The 20,080-nt window shown below is 66.3% G+C and overlaps 2 protein-coding genes across 4 annotated transcripts; both read right to left on the bottom strand.

The window, feature by feature from the left end:
• Window positions 1–424: 424 nt before the first annotated feature.
• On the bottom strand, window positions 425–7,223 carry FOSB (FosB proto-oncogene, AP-1 transcription factor subunit). Of its 2 annotated transcripts, XM_082781527.1 has the most exons (5): window positions 6,370–7,217; window positions 3,798–4,082; window positions 3,579–3,686; window positions 900–1,058; window positions 425–739 (listed from the first exon to the last, which is right to left on the bottom strand). In XM_082781527.1, exons 1-5 carry the CDS (start codon window positions 6,493–6,495, stop codon window positions 674–676), a joined length of 744 nt encoding a protein of 247 aa, XP_082637653.1. In that variant the 5' UTR covers window positions 6,496–7,217; the 3' UTR covers window positions 425–673. The 2 variants fall into 2 exon arrangements, with proteins under 2 accessions (XP_082637653.1, XP_082637652.1); XM_082781526.1 differs by having other exon boundaries at window positions 425–1,058; window positions 6,370–7,223.
• A 3,169-nt stretch (window positions 7,224–10,392) lies between these two features.
• On the bottom strand, window positions 10,393–18,372 carry RTN2 (reticulon 2). 2 transcript variants are annotated; one of them, XM_082781515.1, is made up of 10 exons: window positions 18,235–18,372; window positions 17,064–17,108; window positions 16,597–16,950; window positions 16,170–16,334; window positions 14,685–14,889; window positions 13,196–13,331; window positions 12,236–12,305; window positions 11,475–11,521; window positions 11,143–11,201; window positions 10,393–10,590 (listed from the first exon to the last, which is right to left on the bottom strand). In XM_082781515.1, the coding sequence occupies exons 1-10, from the start codon at window positions 18,335–18,337 to the stop codon at window positions 10,548–10,550; spliced, it is 1,227 nt and encodes a 408-aa protein (XP_082637641.1). In that variant the 5' UTR covers window positions 18,338–18,372; the 3' UTR covers window positions 10,393–10,547. The 2 variants fall into 2 exon arrangements, with proteins under 2 accessions (XP_082637641.1, XP_082637642.1); XM_082781516.1 differs by lacking the exon at window positions 12,236–12,305.
• Window positions 18,373–20,080: the final 1,708 nt, after the last annotated feature.

The raw sequence follows: 20,080 nt of genomic DNA, 5'->3' as shown, positions 1-20,080 counted from the left end.
GGGCACCCCCAGAGCGCTGGAGGTGCTGCGCGAAGCCACCCCCATGTGAAGGGGATGGGGCACGGGCGGTGGGGACACCGCAGGACCCAAAAAAAGTCAGGGTGAGGGGGCACCGCCACCCCAAAAAAGAATAAAAAATGGGCTCAACCACATCCAAAAAGGGAAAAAAAATAAAAGAAGGGCTAAACCCCAAAACCACCAAAAATTAAAAAAAAAAAAAAGGAGAAAAAGGAAAAAAGAAAAAAATGAAAAAAAGGAAAAAAGAAAAAAAGAAAAAAAGAAAAAAAGAAAAAAATGAAAGAAAAATGAAAAAAGAAAGAAAAAAAATGAAAGAAAAAAGGAAAAAAATGAAAGAAAAAAGGAAAAAATGAAAAAAAATGAAAAAAGAAAAAAGAAAAAAAGGAAAAAAAATGAAAGAAAAAAAGGAAAAAAAGAAAAAAGAAAAAGGAAAAAAAGGAAAAAAATGAAAAAGAAAAAAATGAAAAACAAAAGAAAAAAAAGAAAAAATTTAAAAAAAAAAGAAAAAAAAGAAAAAAAGAAGAAAAAAATGAAAAAAACACCACCTGGGGTGCGCGTGGGGAGGGGAGGTGCCCGATTACATTTGTGGGGGTTTTCTATTTATTTTTTTTTTTTGGGGGGGGCCCCGTTCACAACGCGAGGAGCGAGGGAGAATTCAAGGAGTCCGAGGACTGGTCGCTGCTGCTGCTCCGCTGATGCGAGGCTCCGCAGGTGGCTCCCTCTGGGTAGGTGAACACAAACGAAGACGTATAGGAGGGGTTAGGTGGCACCGGGGGGGGGGCCCCCGGCGCGAAGCAGCAGCTGGGGAAGGGGCCCTGGGGACCCGGCTGGAACGGGAAGGCGACGGGCCCCGGCGGCTCCTCTTTGCCCAGGGTGCTCACCTCGGCGGGGCCGGCACCCAAGGGTCCGGCGTCCTCGAAGGGGAGCTTGCAGGCGGGCGCGTGGGCCACCAGGACGAACTCCAGGCGCTCCTTCTCCTTCTGCAGCTCGGCGATCTCCGACTCCAGCTCGGCTTTCTCCTCCTCCAGCTGGTCGGTCTCCTGGGGGGGGGGACAAGGGAGAGGGTGAGGGACAAGCAGGGACACCAAGGGACACCAAGGGACGCCGAGGGACGCCGGTGGCACCGCCGCGGTGGCATCGGAGCTCTCCCCGCTGCTGTTTTGGGGATGGAGGTGGCACCTCCAGCATCACCCCCCTGGGGTGTGCGGCCCCCTCCAATGTCCCCCCCCGATCCTGGGGACAGCGCTGTCCCCTCTGCGATGTCCCCCTCATGTCCTTCTCTGATGTCCCCAACTCCTGGGGACACTGTTGTCCCCCTCCGATGTCCCCTCGCTTCTAGGGACGATGCTGTCCCCTCCCTGATGTCCCCTTCACACCTTTCACAGGGGTGTCCCCAGCTCCTGGGGACAGCATTGTCCCCCTCCGATGTCCCCCTCGTGTCCTTCTCCGATGTCCCCAACTCCTGGGGACAGCACTGTCCCCCTCATGTCCCTCACTGATGTCCCCCAGCTCCTGGGGACAGCCTCGTCCCCTCCCTGATGTCCCCTTCACACCTTTCACAGCGGTGTCCCCAGCTCCTGGGGACAGAGTTGTCCCCTTCCTTTGTCCCCATCAGCTCTCCCTGGTGTCCCCTGCTCCTGGGGACAGCGCTGTCCTCCTCCAGTGTCCCTCTGCCATCTCTCCCTGGTGTCCCCAAGTCCTGGGGACAGCACTGTCCCCCTCTAATGTCCCCCCTCTCATGGGGACAGGGGCCACCTCCTCCTCCAGCACCCTCAGCCACCCACTTGTCCCTCATCTTGGGGACAGCCTTGTCCCCCTCCAGTACCTCCGGGTGCCACCCTCCTGCGTCCCCTGCTCTTGAGGACATCTTTGTCCCCTGCTCCTGGGGATGGCACTGTCCCCGTGCCACCTCCCCCATCGATGTCCCCAGCTGCTGGGGGTGGCAGCACTCCCCTTCAATGTCCCTGGGTCGGTGTCTCCTGCTTTTGGGGACACTGTCACCCCCTCCCCGGGCATCTCAAGTATCACATCTCCCCTCTGATGTCCCCTTTTGGGGTCACTGTCCCCCTCCTCCAGGTGTCCCCAGCTCCTGGGATCACCACTGTCCCCTCTGCCATTCCCAGGTCCCCTTTTCTGATGTCCCCAATTGTTGGGGACACATTGTCCCCCCTCCAACATCCTTGGACATCCATCTGTCCCCTACTCCTGGGGACAGTGCCACCTCCCTCCTGTGTCCCTGTAGGACACCTGCACCTGGAAGGACCGATGTCCCCAACCCCTGGGGACAGTGCCACCCCCCTCGATGTGCCCAGCTCCCAGGGACATCATCGGCCCCTGGTGGCGTCCCCCAGCCTTGGGGACACCACTGTCCCCAACCAACATCCCCAGCTCCCTGGGACACGCACCCGTAGGTGTCCATCTGTCCCTCCAACAGGGACCGGGGACGTCATTGTCCCCATGTCCTGAGGACATCTTGTCCCCATCTGGTGCCCACAGCCCCATAAATGTCCCCGTGATGTCCCCAGCATCATGACACCGTTGTCACCATCGAGCATCCCCAGCACCTGCACTCCTACAAGTCCCTGTCACCCTCTCCAGCGTGCCTTGGGGACATCGGTGTCCCCTCCCAGCATCCTGAGGACATCACTGTCCCCACGGGACATCCTCAGCATCCACAAATTTTGGCATGGCTCTGTCCCCATATAGTGTCCCCAGACCCCTCAGCATCGAGTCCCCTGAGATGTCCCCAGATATTGGGGACACCTCTGTCCCTACTGCCACCATCAGCTCTGTCCCCAGGCCCAACAACTTTCACCATCAAGTCCCCCTGAGATGTCCCCAGCTGTTGGGGACACCACTGTCTCCACTGCCACCATCAACTCTGTCCCCACATAACGTCCCCAGACCCCTCATCTTTCACCATCAAGCCCCTCTGAGATGTCCCCAGCTGTTGGGAACACCACTGCCACCAGTAGCTCTGTGTCCCCAGCTGTCAGGGACACCGCTGTCCCCATATAACATCCCCAGGCCCCTCATCCTTCAGCATCGAGTCCCCTGAGATGTCCCCAGCTGTTGGGGACACCTCTGTCCCTACTGCCACCATCAGCAACGTGTCCCCAGGCCCTTCACCCTTCAGCATCAAGTCCCCCGAGATGTCCCCAGATATTGGGGACACCGCTGTCTCCACTGCCACCATCAACTCTGTCCCCATATAACATCCCGAGGTCCCTCACCCTTCAGCATCGAGTCCCTCTGAGATGTCCCCAGGTGTCAGGGACACCGCTGTCCCCATATAACATCCCCAGGTCCCTCACCCTCCAGCATTGAGTCCCCCTGAGATGTCCCCAGATATTGGGGACACCACTGTCCCCACTGCCACCACCAGCTCTGTCCCCAGGTCCCTCACCCTTCACCATCACGTCCCCCTGCGATGTCCCCAGCTGTCGGGGACACCTCCGCCGCCGCCACCACCCCACCCTGGTGGCCATGCCCACCCTTTTTGGACACCCCCAACCTCGGGGGACCCCGATGTCCCCTCGTGTCCCTCTCGTGCCACTCACCGCCTGCAGCCGGTCCGTCAGCTCCCGGCGCCGGTTGCGGCACTTGGCGGCCGCCAGTTTGTTCCTCTCCCTCCTCACGCGGCGCTTCTCCTCCTCCTCCGGGGTCAACTGCGAGGGGACAGGGCCATCAGCGAGGTGCCACCACCGTGTCACCCCCCCATCATCCATCCCACCACCCCTGAGCCCCCCCAAGGGTTGGGGACCTTTTTGGGGACTCACCGTTTCCTCGCGGCTCCGCCGGGGCCGGGCGCGAGCGGGACGCGCCGGGGGGGCTGAAGGGAAGCCCCCCATGCCCGGTGCGGAGTAGCTGGGTCCCGGCAGGTCATAAGGGTCCACGGGGGCGGTGGGGGGGGGAGGATGAGCCATGGGCCCCCCCGGGGGCTGCGACTGGGCCACCGAGGAGATGAGGGTGGGCTGCACCAGCCACTGCAGGTCCTGGCTCGTGGTGATGGCCGTCACCGTGGGCACGAAGGAGCCGGGCATGTCCCCCAGGCCGCTGCACTCCTGCGGAGAAGAGAACAGTCAGGGTGCTGCAGAAACACCCCCGGAGCACCCATGGGTGCCCACCCCCTTCCCCTGTTTCTGCAGGACATCAGCAGGTGGGAGCAAGGCTCGTGGCGATGCGTGCCACCTCGCCGGCACTAGTGCGTGCCTCGTGCACCCTGCTGGCACCAACGTGCAAGACCTTGCACCCCAGCACCCATGCACAGACACACAGACCCCTTGAAATGTGCATGTTGGTGCAAGGGATGTTGTGCACAAGTCCCTCGTGCACGGAGCCTCCAGCACCCATGCACTGAGCTCTCATCCTGCTGGCACCAATGTGCAAGACATTGCGCCCTAGCACCCATGCAAAGACACCTTGCAATGTGCTCGACCTCCCTTGCACCAATGTGCACAAGTCCCTTGTGCACGGAGCCTCCAGCACCCATGCACAGAGACCTCGCTCCTCTGGCACCAACGTGCAAGACCTTGCACCCCAGCACCTGTGCAGTGAGACCTTGCAACGTGTGCACAACATCCCTTGCACTAATGTACAAGTCCCTTGTGCACAGAGCCTCCAGCACCCGTGCACAGAGACCTCGCTCCTCTGGCACCAACGTGCAAGATCTTGTGACCCAGCACCATGCACAGACACCTTGCAATGTGCACATTGGTGCAAGGGATGTCGTGCACAAATCCCCTGTGCATGGAGCCTCCAGCACCAATGCACTGTGCTCTCATCCTGCTGGCACCAATGTGCAAGACCTTGCGCCCCAGCACCCATGCAAAGACACCTTGCAATGTGCTCGACCTCCCTTGCACCAACGTGCACAAGTCCCTTGTGCACGGAGCCTCCAGCACCCACGCACAGAAACCTCACTCCTCTGGCATCAACAGTGCAAGACCTTGCAGCCTAGCACCCATGCAGAGACCTTGCAATGTGCTTGACCTCCCTTGCACCAATGTGCACAAGTCCCTTGTGCACAGAGCCTCCAGCACCCGTGTACGGAGACCTCACTGCTCTGGCACCAACATGCAAGATCTTGCGCCCCAGCACCACGCACAGACACCTTGCAACATGCACATTGGTGCAAGGGATGTTGTGCACAAGTCCCTTGTGCACGGAGCCTCCAGCACCCATGCACGGAGACCTTGCAATGCACTGCCCCCCCACCCCCCCAAATTGCACTGGGGGGGGGGAACAACCATGTGCCTGCTGCACCCCAGTTGCACAAGGAAATTGGGGGGGGGCAAATTGTGAATTGTGCACTGTGTTCCCCCCCCCATACACACATTGCATTGAGACAAATAAATTTTGGGGTTGCAGCACTCCCTCAACACCCCCAAAGGGTTAAACTCCTATGGGGGGGGGGCAGCACTCCCCCCAAAACCACCAAGGGGTAATTTTTTTTTTTGGGGGGGGGGGGGGGGCACACACACCCCAAACACCCTTAAGGGTTAATTTTTTGGAATGGGGGGCTTATTTATTTTTTTGGGGGGGTTCCCCCTACACTCAAAGCTTAGTGTAGGTTTTATTTTTTTTTTGGGGGGGGGGTGTTTAACTCCCTCAAGGGTTAAATTTACTTTGGGGGGGGTGCAATGTTCCCCCACCCCCAGGCCTTAAATATTTTGGGGACACTCCCTGAAGGGTTAATTTTTTTTTTTTTGGGGGGGGTGCAATACTCCCCAAATCCTTAAATATTTTGGGGGCGCTCTCCCAAGGGTTAAATTTATTTTGAGGGGGGGGGGTGGGGGTGCAATGCTCCCCCACCCCCACCCCTTAAATATTTTGGGTGCATTACCCCAAGGGTTAATTTTTTTTTTGGGGGGGGGGGGGGGGGTGCAATACTCCCCAAATCCTTAATGATTTTGGGGGCGCCCTCCTAAGGGTTAAATTTATTTTTTGGGGGGGGGGGTGTGCAACGCTCCCCAAAACCTTACGCATTTTGAGGGCTCTCCCCAAACATTAAATTCCGGGGGCCGCTCCCCAACCCTGAACCCCGCCCCCCCACCCAAATAAAAACAACCCCAAAGCACCCAGCTGGGAAGGAGGGGGGGGGGGGGGGAGGAGGAGGAGGGGGTGGGCGTGGCCAGGGGGGGTGGGCGGGGCCATCCGCCCGTCTCCTAGCAACGGGAGGGGGTGTGGGGGGGGGGGCGCCGCGTTCCAAAATAACCCGGCGCGCGCGCGCGCTCTCCCCGCGCCGCGTCATCACGGAGGGTTCCAGCGCGTCACGCGTTTACGCACGACCCCGCCCCCCCCCCCCGGCTCCGCCGCCGCCGCCGCCGCCCCCCGGGCTCTCGCTCTCACCTGCGCGGCCGCCGCCGCCGCCGGGCTACCGAAGGAGTCCACCGAGGAAAGGTACTGAGACTCCGCCGAGGGCGAGGAGCTGCACCGGGAGCCCGAGTCGTAGTCACCGGGGAACCCCTGGTACATGGCCCCGGGGGCGCGGGGGCCGCGCCGCCACGCCAAGGCTGCGCCCGGGCCGGGGGAAGGGTCAAGCCACCGGCATCGCCGCCGGGTCCCGCTGCTGGAGCCGCCTCGCCGGGCCGAGGGGCCGGTAAGGTCCGCGCTGCCGCCGTGCAAAGTCCCGGTTCGCCGCCCCGGAGCTCGAGCACCCCGCCGGGGCGAGCCGCCGCCGCCGCCGTTCCGGGCTCCGGTACGAGCCCCGCTCCGCCGTTAAACCCCGCGAGGCGCCGTCCCGGTTGCCGTTCTCAAGCCCCGCTGCATCCGTGCCGGTGCTGCAAAGTCCCGGTTCGCCGCTGCCGGTCCCGGTCCGGGCTCCGCTCCGCTCCTCCGCCGCTCAATCCCGTTGGAGCCCGTCCCCAAGCTCCTCTCCGGCGGCTCCGAGTCCCGGTACCGCTGCTACGAGCCCCCGTGCATCCGTGCCAGGCGCCGGTCCGGCGGTGCTAAGTCCCCGCTCGCGGTTCGGTTCCCCGGTGTCCTCCGCACGTTCTTTATGAATGAACCGCTCTCCGCCGCGCGGCCGCTTTATACGGCGGCGCCCCGCCCCCTTGCTGACGTCACGGCCGCCGCCGCGGACCCCCCGAGCCCCCCTCGGAGCCCCTCCGGTGCCGGTGCCGGTGCCGCCGCCGCTTCTGCGGCCCCGCCGCTGCCGCCGCCGTTAAGAGGCGCCGAGGAGGAGGGCGGGGAGCGGGGGGCATCCCTCGCCCCGCCCCGCCGGAGTTCCTGTGACGCAATTAGCCATATATGGGCTTCTCTCGGAGTGTTTGTTTGGTATCCTAGCAATGACGTCACAGGGAATCCCTTCGCCGCCGCCGCCGCCGCCGCCGCCGCGGCAATGCGCGTATTAATAGAAACGGGAGCCGCGCTTCTAGAAACGGCCCGAACCGTCCGGGACCACGGCCCCGCACCCCCCGGTAACCCACCCTTACCCCCCCGGTGCCCCCCTCCCCATTAACACCCCCCCCCCCCGGTACCACCTCCCCATCCCCCGGTAACCCCCTCCCGGCGATCCCCTCCCCCCCCCCCACCGACCCTTTCCCGTGCCCCCCTCCCTTGCTGACCCCCCCCCCGCAAACCCGGTGACCCCCCCCACACCCCCCCACCCCCGGTGCTCCGCCCCCCCCCCCCCCCGTGACGTCCTCCCGTAGCCCCGCCCCCAAGCCGGGAATTCCCCCCCCAGCCCCGCCACGCACGTGCCCAGAGCACCGGCCCGGGGGGGGGTGTTCCCGTTCCCCGCCCCCGTTACCGGGGACACCCCCTCCCCCTCCCCACCCCCCCGTTACCGAGACGTTACCGGGAGCGGGCTGCAGAGCTCCGGGGTGCTCCTGGGACCGGGGGGATCGGACCCCCCCGCCTCCCATCGGGGTGCTACCGGGACCGGGCTGCAGAGCACCGGGACGTGCCGGGACCGGGACACCGGGAACCCCCTGTAAGTGATACCGAGACCCGGCGGTGATTCACCGGGGGGGTGGGGGGGGGCTGGTCCCGGTACCGCGGCAACTCTATTTGCCCCCCCCGAGGTGTTACCGGGACCTGGCTGCAGACCACCGGGTGCTCTCGGTACCGGGACAATAGGGAGAGCTCCCGACGGGGCGCAACCGGGACCGGGCTGCAAAGCCCCCGGGGTTTTTTTTTGGGGCGGAGGGCACCGGAGGTTCCCAGTATGGGGGTGTCGGGAGCCAGACTCTTGGGGGATGATCCCGGGGAGCCGGGAAGGGGGAGGCAGATCCCGGAGGATGACCGGGACACGGGGTGCATCCCCCCCTCCCGGGACAGGATCTCCCGGGGATTAACCGGCTGCCGCCCCCGCCGTGCCCATCCCGGGCTCGGGGGCCACCCCAGGGCTCCCGACCGGTGGCTCGGTCCCGGGTGACACGGCTGGGGGCTCTGATGTCACCCGTGGGAGCCCGCGCCCGGCGCTGAGTCACGGCGGGGCCATCCCGCGCCCGGCCGGCCCGCGGGGCCGTTCCCACGCCTTCCCATTCATTCATTCATTCATTCATTCATTCATTCATTCATTCATTCATTCACTCCCTGCCCCCGGGGTGCCCCCAGCCCCACTGCTCCTGGCTCCGGCCGTCCCCGCTGCTGGGGCTCCCCGGTGCTCCCGGTACCGGCTGCTCCCTGTCCCGGTGCCTTCAGGCCCGGTTGCCCCCGGCTGTCCTGGCCCCGGTGACTCCGTGCTGGTGCCTGCAGAGCCGGTGGCCCCCTCTGCACGGTCCTAGTGGCTCTGGTCACCTTGTCCCCAGCCCTCCTAGCCCCCGGTGCACCCGATCCCGGTGCCGGCAGGGCTGCTTGTCCCGGGCTGTCCCGGTTGTCCCGGGCTGTCCCGGTCCCGGTGCCTGCAGGTCCGATTGTTCCGGACTTTCCTGGTCCCAGTGCCTGCTGTCCCGGTCCCCCCGGGCTGTCCCAGTTTCCCCGGGCTGTCCCGGTGCCCACAGGCCCGGTCCCCGTGGAGCCATCCCGGTCCCAGTAGGCCCAGTTCCCCCGGGCTGTCCCAGTCCCGGGGCTGCAGGCCCGGTTCTCCCAGGCTGTCCTGGTCCCGGTGCCACTATCCCGGTCCTGGTTATCCCGGTCCCGGTTGTCCTGGTTCCCCCAGGCTGTCCCGGTGCCGCTATCCCGGTCCTGGTTGTCCCTGTCCCGTTGGGCCCTGTCCTGGTTGTCCCGGTCCCGGTTGGCCCGGTTCCCCCAGGCTGTCCCAGTATCCCGGTCCCAGTATCCCGGTCCCGGTTGTCCCGGTCCTGGTATCCCAGTCCCGGTTGTCCCGGTTTCCCCGGGCTGTCCCGGTCCCAGTATCCCGGTCCTGGTTGTCCCGGTTCCCCCGGGCTGTCCTGGTCCCGGTATCCCAGTCCCAGTTGTCCCAGTCCCGGTGGGCCCTGTCCCAGTTGTCCCGGTCCCGGTGGGCCCAGCCCCCCCGGGCTGTCCCGGGCTGTCCCGGTGGGCCCTGTCCCGGTGTGCCCGGCCCCCCCAGGCTGTCCCGGTGCCCGTAGGCCCGGTCCCCCCCGGGCTGTCCCGGTGCCGGTGCCCCGGCCGGGCCCCACGTGCTGCCGCCGCCGCCGGAGTAAACACAGCGCGTGTCGCCATGGCGACGGCGTTCCATGCCCCTGACGTCACCACGTCCGGCGTCCTTTGTTTACGTCGCGCGGCAACCGCCGTGGCCCTGGCAACGGAGAGAGGGGCGGGGCGGGGCGGGGAGAAGGGGGCGGGGCTTGGCGACTTTGGGGGCGGGGCCTGCGCCGCGGTTTTCCCGCGCTCTGCGGGGCTAGGGACACGTGGGGGGGGGACACACGGGGGCGGGGGGGGGGGACACGCGTGGGAGGGGGGGCACGGGGGATTTGGGGACCCCACGGACACGTCCCCGCGTGTCCCCCCCGGCCGCTCACCCCCCCCGTGTCCCCCATTTTGCCCCCCCCATGTCCCCTCGTGGTGCCCTTGTGCCCCCCCCGTGTCCCCAAGGCCCCCCCCTGTGTCCCCAAGACGCCCCCCATGTCCCTAAGGTCTCCCCCATGTCCCCAAGACCCCCCCATGTCCATTTCCTCCCCCATGTCCCCCATTTTGTGTCCCCCCCCGTGTCCCCAAGACCCCCCCCGTGTCCCCAAGCCCCCCCCCAATGTCCCCACTGCCCCCCCCATGTCCCTAAGGTCCCCCCCCATGTCCCCAAAGACCCCCCACATCCCCCCCCCATGTCCCCAAGCCCCTCCCCATGTCCCCGCTGCCCCCCCCATGTCCATCCCCTCCCCTATGTCCCTCATTTTGTGCCCCCCCCATGTCCCCAATGCCCCCCCCGTGTCCCCACTGCCCCCCCCCATGTCCCCAAGGTGTCCCCCCCCCCATATTCCCCCCCCCCAAACGAGCCGCTTTGTCACAAGAGTTTTTATTAAAGTGTAAACCCCGCGCAGGGGGGGCCCCCGCCCCCCCCCCCGAGCGAACCCCCCCACGGAGGGGGGTTGGGGGGTGGGGGGGGAGCCCCCGGTCGTGTCCCCCCCCCCCCAGCAGGGTGACACCCCCGGGGAGGGGGGGGGTCACTGCGGCTTCGCTTTGGCACTTGGGAGCTTGGCCTGGATCCTGGGGACAGAGGGTGGCCGTGGGGGGGGGCACCCCAAAAATTGGGGGGGGGCACCCCAAAAATTGGGGAGGGGGCACCCCAAAAATTGGTGGGAACCCCAAAATTTGGGGAGGGGGAACCCCCAAAATTGGGGGGAGGCACCCCAAAGTTTGGGGAGGGGGTACCCCAAAAATTGGGGGGCAACCCAATTTTTTTTGGGGGGGGCACCCCAAAAATTGGGTAGGGGGTACCCCAAAAAATGGGGAGGGGGCACCCCAAAGTCTGGGGAGGGGGCACCCCAAAATTTGGTGGGGAACTCCAAAATTTGGGGAGGGGGCACCCCATTTTTGGGAAGGCACCCCAATTTTTTGGGGGGGCACCCCAAAAATTGGGGAGGGGGCACCCCAAAATTTTTAGAGGGGGCACCCCAAAAATTGGGGAGCACCCCAGAATTTGGGAATGGGGCACCCCAATTTTTTTTTGGGGGTGGGCACCCCACAATTTGGGTAGGGGGCACCCCAAAATTTGAGGGGGGGGCACCCCAAAAATTTTTTTTGGGGGGGGTCCCTCACCTGGCGCGGAGGTGACTCAGGTGGTTCCTCAGCAGGCTGCCGTACCGCTCGATTTGGGCCTTGGGGACAGTTGGGGACAATTTTTTTTTTAGGGTGGGGGGCAACTGGGGACGCCTTGGGGGCAGTTGGGGACTGGGGGGGGGCAATTGGGGACGTGGGGGGGGGGCAGAGGGATCCCCGATGCTCTCCACCCCCCGTGTGTGTCCCCAGTGCTCTCCGCACCCCTTGTCCCCAGTGTCCCCAATGTCCCCAAACCCGTGTCCCCCCCTCGTGTCCCCCCCCCCAAGGTGTCCCCAGCCCTGTGCCCCCCCCCCCGTGTCCCCCCCCCGTACCTGGTGGTGCCGGTAGAGCACGGGGAAGGTGAACGCGCAGATGACACCTGGGGGGGGGAGCGGCCACATCAGGGACCCCCCCTTGTCCCCATGTGTCCCCCCCGTGTCCCCTTGTGTCGCCCCCATGTCCCCATGTGTCCCCCATCCCCCCCGTCCCCATAATGTGCCCCCCCCGTGCTCCCAAACTGCTGTCCCTGTGTCCCCATCCCCGTGTCCCCACGTCCCCATCCCCATGTCCCCACCCCATGTCCCCATCCCATATCCCATCCCTGTGTCCCCATGTCCCCACCCCGTGTCCCCATCCCTTTGCCCCATTCCTGTCCACGTCCCCATGTCCCTGTGTCCCCATCCCATATCCCGTGTCCCCATCCCCATCCCTGTGTCCCCATGTCCCCACTCCACGTCCCCATGTCCCCATCCCATGTCCCCATCACCATCCCATATCCCATCCCCGTGTCCCCATCCCTGTCCCCATGTCCCCATCCCCATTCATGTGTCCCCATCCCCACGTCCCCACCCCATGTCCCCATCCCATATCCTGTCCCCGTGTCCCCATGTCCCCCCCATGTCCCCCCTGTGTCCCCATGTCCCCACCCCTGTCCCCATGTCCCCATCCCCATTCATGTGTCCCCATCCCCATGTCCCCATCCCCATGTCCCCATCCCATATCCCATCCCCATGTCCCCACCCCATATCCCGTCCCCATGTCCCCACCCCATGTCCCCATGTCCCCATGTCCCCGTGTCCCCCCCGTGCCGTACCCACTCCGAGCAGCGTCACCCCGTTGAAGACGGCCCCCACGTAGGTGAGCAGGTAGAAGAGGAAGGCGAACTGCGCCCGGAGCGCGCTGTCACCGCCCTGTCCCCAACCCCGTCCCCAACCCCGACCCCAACCCCGACCCCAACCCCACTGCCCCCCGTGACCCCAACATCCCCTATAGCCCCAATATTCCCCCATAACCCCAATATTCCCCTATAACCCCAATGTCCCCCCATATCCCTCCTGTCCCCTGTGACCCCAATGTCCCCTACAACCCCAATCTTCCCCTAAACCCCAATGTCCCCCCCCTAACCCCAATGTCCCCCCGTGACCCTAATATTCCCCTACAACCCCAATGTCCCCTACAACCCCAGTATTGCCCCCACAACCCCAATCTTCCCCTACAACCCCGCTGCCCCCCGTGCCCCCCTACCCCCCGTGACCCCGCTGTCCCCCCCGTGCCTCCCCGTGCCCCCCATGACCCCAATATTCCCCTACAACCCCAATGTCCCCCCATGACCCTAATATTCCCCTACAACCCCAATCTTCCCCTACAACCCCGCTGCCCCCCATGACCCTCCTACCCCCTATGACCCCCCTTAACCCTCCCCGTGCCCCCCCACTGCCCCCCATGACCCCAATCTTCCCCTACAACCCCAATCTTCCCCATAACCCGAACCTTCCCCTACAACCCCGCTGCCCCCCGTGACCCCACTGCCCCCCGTGCCCCCCCTACCCCCCGTGACCCCGCTGTCCCCCCCATGCCCCCCCGTGTCCCCCCCCGTGCCCCCCATGACCCCAATGTCCCCCCGTGACCCTAATATTCCCCTACAACCCCAATGTCCCCTACAACCCCAACCTTCCCCTACAACCCCGCTGCCCCCCGTGCCCCCCCTACCCCCCGTGACCCCACTGACCCCCCCGTGACCCCGCTGCCCCCCCCCGTGTCCCCCCCCTGTCACCTTGAGGGACTCGGGGATGCTGTGGACGAGGAAGAGGCGGGTGAGGGTGCGGGTGGCGGCGGCCAGGTGGCGGCCCAGGCGCCGGGCCCAGCGCTGCTGCTGCTCGGGGCTCAGCCCCACAGCGGCCCCATAGCCCCTGGGGACAAGGACGGCCACCCATGGGGTCACCCGGGGGGTGGGAGTAGGGACATAGGGACGGGCAGGGCCACCACAGGGTGTGGGGGGGAAGCAGGGGGTCAGGGATGGGGATGGGAGGGGACGTTGTGCGTTATGGGGTTGGGGATGCCAGGGGGTACCCCAATGTCATGGGGATGGGGACAGGAGGGAGACCCTGCCCCCTGGGGACAAGGACGGCCACCCATGGGGTCACCCGGGGGGTGGGAGTAGGGACATAGGGACGGGCAGGGCCACCCCGGGGTGTGGGGGGGTCGTGCAAGGGGATGTTGTGCGGTATGGGGTTGGGGATGCCAGGGGGTACCCAAATGTCATGGGGATGGGGACAGGAGGGGACATCCCATGTCATGGGGATGGGGACCCCAGGGGACACCCCAATGTCACAGGGATGGGGACAGGAGGGGACACCCCAATGTGATGGGGATGGGGACACCCCAATGCCATGGGGATGGGGATGCCAGGGGGTACCCAAATGTCATGGGGATGGGGACTCATGGGGATGGGGACCCCAGGGGACACCCCAATACCACAGGGATGGGGACAGGAGGGGACACCCCAATACCACAGGAATGGGGACCCCAGGGGACACCCCAATGTCACAGGGATGGGGACAGGAGGGGACACCCAATGTGATGGGGACACCCCAATGCCATAGGGATGGGGACAGGAGGGGACACCCCGTGTCATGGGGTTGGGGATCCCAGGGGGTACCCAAATGTCATGGGGATGGGGACTCATGGGGATGGGGACCCCAGGGGACACCCCAATGTCACAGGGGTGGGGACAGGAGGGGACATCCCATGTCATGGGGATGGGGACAAGAGGGGACACCCCAAATGTCATGGGGATGGGGATCCCAAGGGCCACCCCAATACCACAGGAATGGGGACCCCAGGGGACACCCCAATGCCATAGGGACGGGGATCCCAGGGGTCACCCCAAACCATGGGGATGGGGATCCCAGGGGCCACCCCAATGCCATAGGGACAGGGATCCCAAGGGCCACCCCAACCCACGGGGACACCCCAAAACACAGGGACGGGGATCCCAGGGGCCACCCCAAACCACGGGGCCACCCCAAACCACACGGACACCAATCCCGGGGGCCACCCCAACCCACGGGGACACCCCAAAACACAAGGATGGCAATCCCAAGGGCCACCCCAAACCACGAGGCCACCCCAACCCACGGGGCCACCGACCCCAGGGGCCACCCCAACCCACGGGGCCACCGATTCCCAAACCCCCCCCCAACCCCATAGGGCCGGGGACACCCCGGAGGATTTGGGGTGGGATTTCGGGGGGTGCCACTCACCGGGGGTGCTCGGGGGGGGCGCGGCGCAGCGCCCTTAGGGCCGCCTGGTGCAGGCGCAGGGGGAGGGTGACCCCCAGCACCGCCAGCGCCCCGTAGGCGCCCACGCTGACGGCGCTGAAGCGCGCCAAGCACCCAAGGGTGCCCAGCGTCCCCGCCAGCGCCAGCGCCGAGCGCCCCGGGGCGCGCCAGTACAGCAGCTCCCACACTGCGGGGATACTGGTGTGGGTGCCAGGGCCTCCCAGCGGGTCCCCCAGTGCTCCCAGTAGCCCCTCTGGGGCGACCCAGAGGCCCCAGAGTCTCCCCAGTAGCCCCTCCAGGTCGCCCCAGTGCTCCCAGTAGCCCCTCTGGGTCACCCCAGTGTCCCTAGAGTCTCCCCAGTAGCCACCCCAGGACACCCCAGTGCTCCCAGTAGCCCCTCCAGGTCACCCCAGTGCTCCCAGTAGCCCCTCTGGGTCACCCCAGAGTCCCCAGAGTCTCCCCAGTAGCCCCTCCAGGTCACCCCAGTGCCCCCTCTGATAGTCCCAGTGTCACCCCAGTGCTCCCAGTAGCCCCTCTGGGGCGCCCCAGAGTCCCTAGAGTCTCCCCAGTAGCCCCCCCCGGTCACCCCAGTGCTCCCAGTAGCCCTAGAGTCTCCCCAGAAGCCCCTCCAGGCCACCCCAGTGCCCCTCTAATGGTCGCAGTGTCCACCAGTGCTCCCAGCACTCCCCACTATTCCCTTCAGGTCACCCCAGTGCCCATCTAGAGGTCCCAATGCCCTGTCCAGTGCTCCCAGTATTCCCCTCAAGGCTCCCAGTGCCCCCCAGTATCCCCTTCAGATCACTCCAGTGCCCCTCTGATAGTCCCAGTGTCACCCCAGTGCTCCCAGTGTCCACCCAGTATCCCCTCCAGATCACCCCAGTGCCCCCAGCGTCCTCCCAGTGCCCCCCGCAGACCCCTCCCAGTGCCCCCCATGTTCTCCCCCTTCCCAGACTCCTTTAAGACCCCCCCCATGCTCCCAGTATCCCCTCCAAAACCTCCCAGTACTTCCCAGTACCCCCCAGTACCCCCACCCAGCCCCCTCCCCACATCCCCAGTTCCTCCCAGTGCCCCCCTCAACGTCCCCAGCCCCCCCCCACGACCTCTCCCGGCGCCCCCAGTCTCCACCCAGTACATCCCAGTGCTCCCAGTCCCCAGCCCCCAGCACGGGGGGGGGGCAACAAAGCTTTGGGGGGGGTCCCAAAAAGCCGGGGGGGGTCCCAAAAGGCTGGGGGGGGGTCCCAAAGGGCCTGGGGGGGTCCCAAAAGGCTTGGGGGGGGGCCCCCCACCCACCTTGCCCCTCCATGGCGCCTCGGGTGCTGTGTGCAGGGGGGGGGGCCTCCCCCCCCCCTATTTTTAGCCACCAATCGCGCCCCACCCTGCAACCGGATTCCTGCCCCCCCCCCCCCCCCAAGGTCCCCCCCCCCCCCTCCCAAAAAATGCATCCCGGGGCCCTGATTGGCTGCTCACCCAGGACGTCAGCTCCTGTGGGGCTCGGCGATTGGTCGGGGGGGGGCGGGGGCCCCTCGAGGATTTGGGGGGGGGCCGGGGGGGGCTCCAGCGGGGGGGCTCCAGGGGCTCCCCCTGCAGGCGGGGGGGGCAGAGCGGGCGGCGGGGGGGGCCCCACGGGCGCTGCTGTGAGAAGGGGGGGGGGGGAGAAGCTGTGGGGGGGGGCACAAGCAGTGCCCTGAGCCCCCCCCCCCTCCCAAGACACCCCCAGTAACCAGCCCCCTCTGCCCCCCCCCCCAGCACCCTAAGCCCCCCCAGGTCACTCCCCCATCACCTGCCCCCCCCCCCCAACACCCTCCTTTCCCCCCCCCATCCCCTTCCATCACCCCCCCCCTATTATTTTGCCCCCCCCCCATCATTTTACCCCCCCCCCCATTTCCCCCCATACCCAGGCTCGGTGGGGGCTCCCTGGGCACGGGGTCTGCCAGCACCGAAGGGCCCCCCCCTGGCCCCCCCGGGCACTTCGTGGGGGGGGGGGGCACGAGCAGAAGCGCGGGGGTCCGGCCCCCGGGGTGGGGGGGGTTCAGGCGGGGGGGGCGACCCCGGCGGGGGTCCCGACGACCTCGGGGAGCCGTCTCGCCTTGAGGCCCCCCCCCGGAGAAGGCGATGTAGGAGAAAGTGAGTTCCCGGGGGGGGCCCCGGCCCCCCCCCGCCGCCACCTCCGCATCTTCATCCTCCTCTTCCTCCTCGGGGGGCTCCGGTGCCGCCTGCAGCTCGGGGAAATCCGGCTCCTCGGGGCTGCCTTGAAGGGGGGGGGGGGGGAAATAGGGACGGGGGGGGGGGTCAGGGGGTTGCTCCCCCCCCCCCACAGTCACCCTAATTTGGGCTGGGGGGGGGGGGCTCGGCCCCACTCACCCTCCGTGGAGTCCGGCGTGGTGGAGGCCGTGGATGGAGCCTCTTCTGGGGGGGGGGGGGGGGGGAAAAAGAGGGGGATGGGGGGGGGGCATGGGGTCACCCTACAAGGCTTGCCCCCCCCCCAAGCATCCGTATTGCCCCCCCTCAGTGGCAGGTGCCCCCCAAACCTGCCCCCCCCCCACCCCTATGCCCACCTTGTCCCCGTGGCTTCATCACGGGTGCCCCCCCCCGCACACTCCCCGTACCCCACCCTGCCCTCCGGTGCCCCCATCCCCTGCAGCCCCTCCCGGTACCCCCCCCATCCCCTAAATCCTCTCCCGGTGTCCCCATCCCCGGTGTCCCCCCCCCCCCCGGTTCCCCATCCCCGGTGTCCCCCACCCTCTCCATCCCCTCCCAGTGCCCCCCCTCCCGGTTCCCCATCCCCACCCGGTCCCTCCCAGTCCCTCCCGGTTCCCCATCCCCGGTTCCCCATCCCCATCCCTGGTACCCCCCTCATCCCCTCCCGTTTCCATCCCCGGTACCCCCCCACCCCGCATCCCCTCCCGGTACCCCCCCCCATCCCCTCCCGGTACCCCCCTCATCCCCGGTGCCCCCCCATCCCCTCCATCCCCTCCCGTTTCCATCCCCGGTCCCTCCCAGTGTCCCCCATCCCCTCCCGGTACCCCCCCAATCCCCTCCATCCCCTCCCGGTTCCCCATCCCCGGTCCCTCCCGGTGCCCCCCCCACCCCCCCATCCCCTCCCGGTGTCCCCCCCATCCCCTCCCGGTGTCCCCCATCCCCTCCCGGTACCCCCCCAATCCCCTCCATCCCCTCCCGGTTCCCCATCCCCGGTCCCTCCCGGTGTCCCCTATCCCCGGTACCCCCCCCATCCCCTCCCGGTACCCCCCTCATCCCCGATACCCCCCCCATCCCCTCCCGTTTCCATCCCCGGTAGCTCCCCATCCCCTCCCGGTACCCCCCCCATCCCCGGTACCCCCCCCATCCCCTCCCGTTTCCATCCCCGGTACCCCCCTCATCCCCGGTACCCCCCCCATCCCCGGTACCCCCCCCATCCCCTCCCGTTTCCATCCCCAGTACCCCCCCATCCCCTCCATCCCCTCCCGGTCCCCCCACCCCATCCCCTCCCGGTTCCCCCCCCCCGCCCCCCCCCGCTCCCGGTACCGCTCCGTACTGCAGTGGGCGAAGCCCAGGACCTGCCCCATGGCGGCGGCCCCGGCATCAGGCTCCCGGTTGCCCCCGGCCCCCGCTTCCCCCCCCCCGGCCCCGCCGCGCATCACCGCGGCGCCATGGCGGGGCCCGCGGCGGCGGCGGCGGACAAAGGGCGGCGGCGGCGGCGGCGGGGGGGGGGTGGGGGTGGGTGGGAGGGGGGCGGGGGGCGGGGTACGGGCGGGGCCGGGGGGGGGGGAAGCGGAGAGCGGAGCCCCCCCCCCCCTTCCCAGTACACTCCCAGTGTCGCCCCCGGTAAGGACCAGACACACCCAGTTCCCTCCCAGTGCCCCCCAGTATTGCTCAGAGCCCTCCCAGTGCCCCCCAGTAAGGACTGGAGACGCCCAGTACCCTCCCAGTGCCTCCCCGGTAAGGACCGGAGATGCCCAGTTCCATCCCAGTGCCCACCAGTATTGCTCAGAGCCCCCCCGCACCCTTCCAGTGCCCCCTAGTAAGGACTGGAGACGACCAGGTCCCTCCCAGTGCCCCCCCAGTAAGGAATGGAGATGCCCAGATCACTCCCAGTGCCCCCCCGGTAAGGACCAGACACACCCAGTTCTCTCCCAGTGCCCCCCAGTATTGCTCAGAGCCCTCCCAGTGCCCCCCAGTAAGGACTGGAGACCCCCAGTTCCCTCCCAGTGCCCCCCCAGTAAGGACCGGAGATGCCCAGTTCCCTCCCAGTGCCCCCCCGGTAAGGACCAGACACACCCAGTTCCCTCCCAGTGCACCCCAGTATTGCTCAGAGCCCTCCCAGTGCCCCCCAGTAATGCCTGGAGACCCCCAGTACCCTCCCAGTGCCTCCCTGCTAAAGACCGGAGATGCCCAGTTCCCTCCCAGTGCCCCCTAGTTCTGTCCTGAGTGCCCGCAGTTCTCTCCCATTTCCCCCCAGTATTGCTCAGAGTCCCCAAGCACCCTCCCAGTGACCCGCAGTAATGCCTAGAGACCCCCCTGCTCCCTCCCAGTGTCCCCCAGTTCTGCCCAGAGGTCACCAGTACCCTCCCAGTAACCCCCAGTGCTGGCCCCCGTGCCCCAGTGTGCTCACAGTTCCACCCAGTGCTCCCCAGAGGCCCCAGAGTACGCATCTAGTGCATCCCAGTACCCTCCCAGTGTCCCCAAGTGATGCACAGAGCATACCAATTCCTTCCCAGTGCCTCCCAGCACTGCCTGGAGACCACCCAGTACCCTCCCAGTGCTCCCCTGAGCCACCAGTACCCACCTAGAAGTAGCTAGAGCCCCCCAGTACTCTCCCAGTGCCCCCCAGTACTGCACAGAGCCCCCCGATAACATCCCAGTGCCCCACATTGCTGTCTAGAGCCTCTCAGTGTTCTCCCAGTGCCCACCAGTAATGCCTACAGGAGGTCCCTGGGCATTACTGGAGGGCACTGGGAGAGTGCTGGGAACCTCTGAGCGACACTGGGGGGCGCTGGAAGAGAGCTGAAGATCCGCAGGCATTACTGGGGGGGGGGGGGGGGCACTGGGAGGGTGCTGGCGGGCTCTAAGCAACACTGGGACGCATTGGGAGGGAACTGGGGACACTCAGGACAGCACTGGGGTCACTGGGAGGGAATTGGGGGGGTCTCCAGGCATTACTGGGGCGCACTGGAACAGAATTGAGGGGGCTGAAGACAGCACTGGGGGGCACCGGGAGGGTGCTGGGGGGCTCTGAGCAATACTGGGGGGGCACAGGGAGAGTACTGAAGGTCCATAGGCATTACTGGGGGGCACTGGGAGGGTGCTGGGGGGCTCTGAGCAATACTGGGGGGCACCGGGAGGGTGCTGGGGGGCTCTGAGCAATACTGGGGGGGCACTGG

The sequence above is a fragment of the Aythya marila genome (genome assembly GCF_965140915.1).
Source record: "Aythya marila genome assembly, chromosome: 31".
Taxonomy (NCBI): domain Eukaryota; kingdom Metazoa; phylum Chordata; class Aves; order Anseriformes; family Anatidae; genus Aythya; species Aythya marila.
The sequence above is the reverse complement of the archived record's forward strand: the minus strand, read 5'-3'. Positions and strand labels throughout refer to the sequence as shown.